The sequence below is a fragment of the Marmota marmota genome, unplaced genomic scaffold (genome assembly GCF_001458135.2).
Source record: "Marmota marmota marmota unplaced genomic scaffold, marMar, whole genome shotgun sequence".
In the NCBI taxonomy this organism is placed as follows: domain Eukaryota; kingdom Metazoa; phylum Chordata; class Mammalia; order Rodentia; family Sciuridae; genus Marmota; species Marmota marmota.
This window is the reverse complement of record NW_026000000.1, coordinates 8,052,953-8,062,016: the sequence shown is the minus strand read 5'-3', so window position 1 is coordinate 8,062,016 and position 9,064 is coordinate 8,052,953. Positions and strand designations below refer to the sequence as shown.

Here is a 9,064-nt window from a genome sequence, read left to right as displayed (position 1 = left end):
TTTTTTTTTTTTTTTTTTTGATAATGAAAGATAATTCCATTTGGGTTTTAAAAACTCACTCCAGGAACTGAACATGTAGAAAAGCTGACTCAAAAACTGACCTTAGAAAGACAATGCATTTGTTTGGAGACCAGTTAATTACCAAGAATTTTTAGCACATTGAGAGTCAATAAAGGTAGTGTTAAGTCTCTGACCTATGTTTAAGACTTGAGGGACAATGACAACACAAAACAACGTTACTCACCAGTGTGACTTTCCTCTGTGGTTTCAGCAGCTTTGGTTTGTGGAATGTGGCAGCTATTGGAGCTGTGGGAAGTCAAGGATTTTTAGCTTGCAACTCCCCCAGAACTCTTAATGCCCACCCATAAGCATCACAGACACACTCAGTGCAGACTTTCAGACCCCTTCCTGGCCCCATGGAAGAGTTCCAATTTCTGAACTATGTATCATCGGTTGCTCCTCTTTGAGGAGCCATCCTCCCCTTTCTTTGGATATATCAGTGCCCCTCCTTGGTCAGGTCAATAAAATAGCTCTGAATAAATCACTGCCTCTTTGTAGAGGTCAGATGTGCAGGTGAGAACTAGGTGCATTTGGTAAAGGCTGGGGCTGATACCTTTCCCAGAAGACTCTGTCCTATCTGGTCCCTGACCCTGGAAGCAATGACTGATCCTCATATAGCTCTATGCGGTCATTAGTAAGGGTCTTACTCTCCCTGTTTAACAGAGAGGGAAAACAAAGACCATCTTCTAATATCACCTAACTAGATTTGGGACTTGAAATTGGCATTGAAAGCCCAGGTCTACTTAGCTAGGTTTCATTTTTATCTTTCGTAAGGTAGAGTAATATCTATCCTAGAATAAATGAGACAATACAGAAGGATGACGCCTGGCCCAGAGCAGGTGTTCTCTGCTCCCGTCCTTCCCCAGATGTGTGCTTCTCATGCCTCCCTAACACAAACATCCTTCCATCCTTCCAGCTTTACCACCATTGGTATTCACCTCAGGGCTGACGGGCCCCAGGAGACCACCAGTGGAGCACCAATGGAGGAATAAAATGTATCTGGTCTTGTTATTAAATTGTTTACCTGGGAAATCCTTGTATTCCCAACTATACTTCCAATGTGTTGAGCTATAAACATCCAAATCAAACTGTTATTTTAAGAACTATCTATGAGAGTCTGGGTTCTCCTAAGACTTACGCAGTTTTTTCCCTTACTCAGGTTGCTCTAAATCAAAACTGAGATCACAGAATAATCATCATTTTATACCCAGAACAAATTTGAAATACACTGCATATCTGGAGGACATATTTAAGAAGTCAGAGAGACTTCTTTCCTTTAGATGAACTAAGGAAATGCTGACCCCACCCCTTGCCCCACACCACCATTTTTTGTAGAGCATTTTAAAGATTCAAAGTGAAACACAACATGGGTTCCTCTGTGGATGTTAACCTTCCCTGTGGATGTTGACCTTTCCATGCTGAAACTATGCTGAACCACTCCAAAGGATGGAGATGGTCAAGCACCAGTTGTAATCAAACCCTAGATGGGGATGTCTAGGCCCCAATACCAGTGAATCTCATGTCCTCCATCAGCCTATTTCCCCTGTCCTGATTTTACATTGACTCCCAGGCCAATCTCTGGATTGATCATGGTGGTTTCCACACAGGGAATTGCCATCCAGCTTCCTACCTTTGGCAGGAACTGCAGGAGGAACATCTGCCTTCTCCTTCCGCCTCTTGCCCTTCTTGGGCTGCAGGGGGGCCAAGCTGGTCACGCTGGTGACAGTCTCCCCTGAGCTGTAGAAGGAAAAGGCCCTGGTGAAGCCAAAGTTTGACTTTGTTGTCGCAAAGCAGAAAGGAAAAAGAACTGCTAGTTTCCAGTAGTTTCTGAGTGCTCCCTTTGCAGCTGTGTAAGGAGGAGTCGTCTTACAGCTGGACAAGGATGGCTCTATGCTTATCTCCAGGGATGTCTAGAAGTCTGGTCCTGATCCTTGGATAAGATAAGGATGATGAGATGAGCTAGTTTGTGATTTATAATGTGTTGTTTAAAGTTCAAAATGCCCTGGAGGATCCCCAGGCCAGCTTTTCTACATTATTTAGGGATATACGAGCTGATGGTTTACACCTGGCTTAAATGGTTACACAGTCTGACTTGGCTACATACCAGTAGAATGTTAAAGAGGCCACCAGAACCTTTTGCTTGAGCTCTCCGAAAACCAAGATTCTTTGCCCATCCATTCCATGTCTTTGTGGTTCTTAATTCAAAAACAAGGCACCACCCTGGCAACAGAATGGTAGGGAGCCGCACCCAGAAATCTCTCAGGTCCCCCTTGAATGCTTGGGATTTCTTCTGCTGGAATTTTATCTTCATTATATGCTAAGTGAGTTCACTCTGAGAAGTATGTTTCCAATTAGCTGATCCTGTGCAATCACTACAGTATCAGTTTCTGTGTGTTATCTCTGATAATCCAAAGTGATAGGGATGATCAGCCTTATTACAGATAAGACAGCCAAGGCTTTCAGATGCTTACTGACTGCCTTGAGTGACACTGTTAGTAAGAAGCAAACCTGTCAGTCAAACCCACTCTTGGCCCTCCAGGTGGGAATGCAGTCCACAAATTTCTTGAATGTCCATCAATCTTGTTCCAAAGTCTTCTATTGGCTCTAGCAACCCAGAGGGAAATGCTTTTTAGAATCTCCTGTCCTCAGGCACATGTTCTAGCTAAGTAGGTATGACTACCAGGACAGACTAACTCCCCATCCATAAAAAGTTTTTAGAAGTCCATAAGAATATAACCAATTGCTCAAGCATCAAAATGGAAGAAGGTGGTGAACAGGAAATTTTCACCCCAAACATGCTAATGCGCTCTCCTGAAAGAGCAATCCAAATTGAAATGTGTACTTCCTTTTTTTCTCATAACAGAATGGCAACAATGGAATCTGGGCAAAGCACTCTTTGGATAAGAGTGCAGGGCTGGTATGAGTGCAAACCTTGCCCAGTGGAGAATGACTTAACACGAGCTATCAAAATTGCAGGCTTAGATTCTTCAAACTGGCAATTACACTTCCAGGAACTCATTGTATGGATGTTTTTCACATGTATGAAATGTTTCATGTGTAAGATAAGACATTACAGAACTGTTTGATTAGAAACAACCCAATTGTCAATCAGCTGGGGACTGGTTTGAATAGATTATGGTGAATACACACATGGAGTTTTGTGTGATGAAAAAGAGGAATAAAGAAGTGAAAAAGTGAGGTTTTGGACAGTGTATTCTACTTTTTATATAAAAATAAGGGAAATAAAAATATATATTAGTATTTGCATGCATAAACCTCTAGAAATAGTCAAGAATTTAAAAATAGTGGTCCAGAAGAAAGGGGATACTGAACAACTAAACAGATAGGAGACAGGACAGTGAGGGTTATTACTGGATATGTTTAGGATAAAATGCACATAAATACCTACACTTCATAAGAGATATGTTATTCTAATAATAATCCTAGATATTTGAAAATAAATGAAGACTGAATCACACACTGTGGGAAAAATTCCAAGAATATGGTTCCCACTGAGATTCCTAAGGACAGCTTATTTTCATTGGGAACAGAAACTAACTGGTCACAGCTTTAGTGTACAGGGACAGTTGTGCAAATTCACAAATAGCCAAAAGGAATGCGAGTTTACAAAACTCTGACCACTAAGAGCAAACAAGGGATTAGAAACTCTCAGAATTGCTTAGATATACAAACACATGTACAGTTCAGTTCTGTAGCTTTTTAAACTCTTGAAATGTTTATTTTTTCTTTTCAAAAGAAAGTAATGCAGGTTCACATTTTAAAATGGTAATTACAGGCATGGAGATGAAAGGAAATAAGTTTATCATGACCAAAACACAATCTTTGTAAATATTTCCACAACTCTTAATTGTTTTTTTTTTTAATAGACTTCAAATATTAGAGCCAAAATGAGCAGAAGGTACAGAGATTTCCTAAACACTCCCTCTCCACCACACATGCACAGCATCCCCCATTATCATCCTCCCCCATCAGGGATGCACATGTTACAACTGGTAAGGCCACTCTGACACACCATCATCATACCAAGTCTGTAGTTGACATCAGAATTCCCTCCCGATGTATATTATATGGGTTTGGACAAATGCATAATCACAGTATCCACCATGACTGTGTCATGCAGAGCAGTTTCACTGCCCTAAAGATTTTCTGTGACCTGCCTGTTCATCCTTCCCTCCTCTCAAGCCCCTGGTAACTACTGATCCTTTCTACCTTTACCATCCCCAGAATTTTGCCTTCCAGAGTGCCATATAGTTGGGATTATACAGGATGTAGTCTTTTCAGATTGGCTTTTTTTTTTTCCCCACTTGGTAGTGCACATTTAAAGTTCCTCTGTCCTTTCAGGGCTCAGTAATTCATTTCTTTTTTAGTGATAAATAACATTCTATTGACCGAATGTACCACATTTTATCTATCCACCTGTTAAAGATATCTTGGATGCTTCCTAGTCTGGGCAATTACGGAAAAGGTTGCTATAAACATTTGTGTTCAAGATTTTGTGTAGACAGAAGTTTTCAATTCTTTCTTGTTTTTTATATATGTTTAAAAATCATACCATGTTACCATTTGCATTCTTATTTTTTCTTAATCTACACATTTCATATTGTTAAATTCTCATACTATTTAAGTGAAAAGATAAGTCATACTTAATTTAGCCTTTAACATCTGAACATCCACTTTGTTTTCCAATTTTTATAAATAATGTGTATGTGTGTGTGTGTGTGTTGTATATAATGGTTTTCCATTCTTATGTTTTCATTTTTAAGCTGCATTCCTACAGCTGGAATTACCATGTCACAGAGGAGGACCATTTTAAAGTCTATTTAACACCTACTTTCAAAATGATTTCTGACAAGTCAGTTCTCCTTCATAGCTCTTCAATGAATGAGGGTACCCATGATGTCACACTTTTTGATGCCAAGTTGATCAATTTAAAAAATGACTCATTTAATGAAAAAAAAATGTGATCCCTTTTTACTTGGATTTCTCTGATCATTGTGAGGATGAGCACTTCCCAAGTTTGTCTGGCATGTTTCTTCATTTGTGATGCATCTGCTTTTCTACATTTTCTACATTGTGAGGGTATCTGGATTTCTACATTTGTGATATATTTATTTAGGATCTTGGGTTTTTCTCAGAGATTTGTGTGCACCTTTTGCATCCTCTTGACATATTTGTTGCAAATATTTCTTCCAATTCCCTTTGAATTCTGATTTGTTAAACATACAATCTTTCTTTGTTTTTGCTGAAATCTCTTTTGATGGTTTCCTTTCATTTGTTGCCTCTGAGTTTGGATAGTCTCCCCAACTGCGGTTCACACACTGCAGAATCTAATAATAGTTCCATTTCCTCTCTTTTTTTCTTGGATTTAATTCTTTGGCTCTTTCATGTAAAATGGAAGTTTCTTGAACATTATTTATATGAACTTACGCCGCCATTCTCAGGGCTTTCAGTAGGCTAAAAAGGACTCTCTTTGTCATTACCACTTTCTTTCAAAACAGTAAGACTGCACCAAACTAAATTTAGTTCTAATTCATAGTTCAACAATGAGACCTCGTACAAACACTTCGAAATCACAGTGACATATGATAGATGATTTTTCCCTCAGAATTTCTCTCATTGAGCCAGCAGGGCTGGTAGGACTTTTTTGACCAAGAAAGCCCATCTCATGATTAACTCACAAGAAAAGTTATCCCACATGTTGGGTCGGAACAGGTCTGTATTTTGTCTCTGACACAACAGAGCTGATGCCAGTCAAACCAAAAAAAAAAAGATGAAAAACAGGCCGGGGAACTCCCTCTAAATTAGAGGGCTGTGCGATTAGAGAGAAGTGCTATTTGCCAGAGCTCTATTGAGCAGGGCTGTTTCTCTGGCTCCAACAAGGGTGAGGCAGGAGGTGGCGCGTGCAGGGTTCTTGTAAGATGTACAGACAGTTCCTGCCTGGTCACCCCCCAGGGGTCTCCATCCTGCAAAGGCTCAGCACCTCTGCTCAGTGACCCCTGGTGGCTGGATAAAGGGCAGAGGGGCTGCACTGGAGCCTCTTTCACTCTAACTAGAGAGTGATTCGGGACAACTCACTTATTTCCCTAGAGATCCACACACCAATCTATAAAATGGATCACCAACCCCTGCTAACGTTCCACAGAGTTATGATGAGAATCAGATGAGATGGTGTGGTCTAAGCAAGATCAGGAATGAAATGGATAAATAGCAACAAATTCAGTAGCCAGCATGAGGGAACATGGTGGGGAGTGCAACTCTGGGAGCAGGATGCTGCAACTTGGGTATTTCACAGTGCCCATGTTCTAGCCCTGAGGGAACTTTCAACTTGAACCTTGATCAGAAAACTCTCTGCTGAGTACAGCTTGCCCTTCCCCTGATGAACACCCTCCACAGGCTCAGCAGTGCTGAACAATAGCAATGCAGGACACTCCTGTTAGGCAATGAGGGGAGAGAGGCTGCAACCCTAACAGACTGCTGACCCAGGACATCAGGCAAAGCAGCTGTTATAGTTTGGATCTGGAACATCCTTCAAAGGCTCGTGTGTTGAAGGCTTGGTCCCTAAGGCCTCAGTGTTCAGAGGTGGGGCTTTTGGGAAGTGATAAGATCATGAGAGCTGTGACCTAATCAGAGGATTAGTCCATTGATGGATTCATAATTCTCATTATTGAGAGGTGGTGGAAACCGTAGGAGGTGGGGCTTAGTTGGAGGAAGTGGGTCATTCAGGCAGGCCCTGGCAGGGTAAATCCTGTGCCCAGGTCTTCCTAGTTCTGTCTCTCACTCTGCTTCTTGCCATGAACTGTGTCGCCTTCCTCCACTTCTTTCTACTAAGGTTCTGCCTTACAGCAATGGAGTCAGCTGACCATGAACTGAAACTTCTGAAACCATGAGCCAAAATAAATCTTTCCTCCTTTAAGTAATTCATATCAGGTATTTTGATCAGATCAAAGAAAAGCTGACTAACACAGCGGGTGACCTGGATTTTGCAAGGCATTGAACAAATTCTGAATAACCACTTTTTGCAAAAAAACAAAGTTAAAAATGGTAATAGCTATGTTTGTGTCTATCCTGTGCAAGTCAGTGTGGAAAGAGCTTGGCATTCATAATATCCAGTGCTCCCAGATGAGAAAATTAGACCTCAGAGAGTTCCAGACCCTTTTCAAAGAACACTGACTAGACAGCACATGTGGGATTCAATACAGGTTGGCCTACTTTATGGGCCTTGAAGCTAGTACCCTTGGACCCAGTCCAGACAACACAGAACCAGAAAACTGGGACAGGAAGATAGTTAATTGAGAAAGATCCACTGCTCTGGCTTAAACTAATTCCCTGAAGAGAAGATCCTGGAAGGTGACATTGAAATTTCAGTATATTTTAAATTCGTATTAAATTCAGGCACTGCAGCTGATGAAACCCCTTCCCTGGTGGAAGAAGGAAGGGAAAACCCAAGTGCTGGGATCTTGGGGGCCAGAGATGTGCCCTAGATGAAGGACTATCCCTTGAAGCAGGGGAGTATGTTTCTGCAGATTGTCTGGATAAGTGATGTCCGCCACCAAAATGGTATGCATGGTAGGCCATCATATGGAAATTCTGTGTGTCTCCTCTAGAGTAAGGAGTATTCAGGAGAAGAGAGAGGAATAAAAATTTAAAATTAAAAAAAAAAAAAAACCGCTGTATACTGAACTGATTCTATCAAAGAACATAATTACAACTGAGACTCAGCCTCACCTGCTTCCATAATTGTAAGATCAAAGCACACTCAGGCTGCACTACAGATGAGTCCCTCTGATGTCCCTTGGCCATCAAATGGCCATTCTTATACAGAGAGTGGCCTGGGATATGCTAGAGGTGCAGCTAACCTTGCAAGCTAAGGGGCTCTCATCCAGCCAACCATGCATCTTTGTGCCTGGCACATATGAACTATGAATCCAAATGTTCCCTTGACTTCTATCGAATCTCATTTCTTGTTTAATAAGTATGTACTTCTTATCCCTGGGTACAGAGTTTCCTGTTGTATGCTCCAAAGGGATTTATGGCCTAAACTGAGGTAGATAGATAGGGACAAAGATCCCAACCCAGAAAACCCTTAACAAGTGGACTATGGAAGCCATGTTGGCTCTGGTCCTGCCAACACCTTCCTGGGCCTGCAGAGCAGGTGTTTCTTAAGTTGATCTATGTCACCCCCCAGAAATGTCCTCCTGCTTCCTTTCTTCCTACTTGCATTTTTTGGCTCTGACAAGGCAATGCCTGACCTAAATCACCAGAGAGATCCATCCATTTCTTTTCGAGCAGCTCTGTGGCCTCTTTTCTAAGATTCCATGCAGGATCAGTACCTCATAAAAAGTTAAGTGTAGAATCTTGAAGGAAGATTGCTGACCTCTACAGCTATGTCACTATGAAACTTACTGTCACTTTAAAAATAATAATAAACAATACTAATAACTACAGGTACCTCCCTCCCCAATGTCAACTGCCACAAAAAGTCCAAGGATTCATATATACAGGGCAAGTTTCCTGAACCTGACATCTTACCATAGGCTTTTTGAACTTGTTCCGGGGGTGTCTCCTGCCATTAAAGTACCCAAGGTCAATGGTACCACATGCCAGAGCTGCTTAGGAGTTATATAATTTCACTTTCAAGATGAGTGAATGGCCCACTTCATCACAGTGACTCCATTGGGATGTGGTAAGCACATAGAGGGTGTCACGTATCATTATCTTATCAATGACATAATCATCATCGTTATGTGGAATCTTCTTTCTCAATGTTTGAGTGGAGAATGGAGCGGGACAGTATTCCTGGGAGCTAAGCCAGAGCCAGCTTCTGTCCTAAGACCTTCTAACATGCATATTCTGACAATATCAGAACCAAACCTGCTCCTTTGTGAGGTGGTTGCCACGTCATATCTGGGTTCACAGCCACCCTGTAACCATTCACAATAAGTAGGTTATGTCACATAAGAAGTTCACTGATAGAGCCACATAC

The 9,064-nt window shown here is 41.4% G+C and overlaps 1 protein-coding gene across 1 annotated transcript in view; it reads right to left on the bottom strand.

The window, feature by feature from the left end:
- Positions 1 to 9,064, bottom strand: part of Vstm4 (V-set and transmembrane domain containing 4) — a 92,820-nt gene that overhangs the window by 22,464 nt on the left and 61,292 nt on the right. Inside the window, exons 6-7 of the mRNA XM_015498909.2 lie at positions 1,691 to 1,797; positions 245 to 306 (exon numbers count right to left, since the gene is read on the bottom strand). Of these exons, the coding sequence (XP_015354395.1) occupies positions 245 to 306; positions 1,691 to 1,797 (169 nt within the window). The remainder of the gene's footprint in view (positions 1 to 244; positions 307 to 1,690; positions 1,798 to 9,064) is intronic.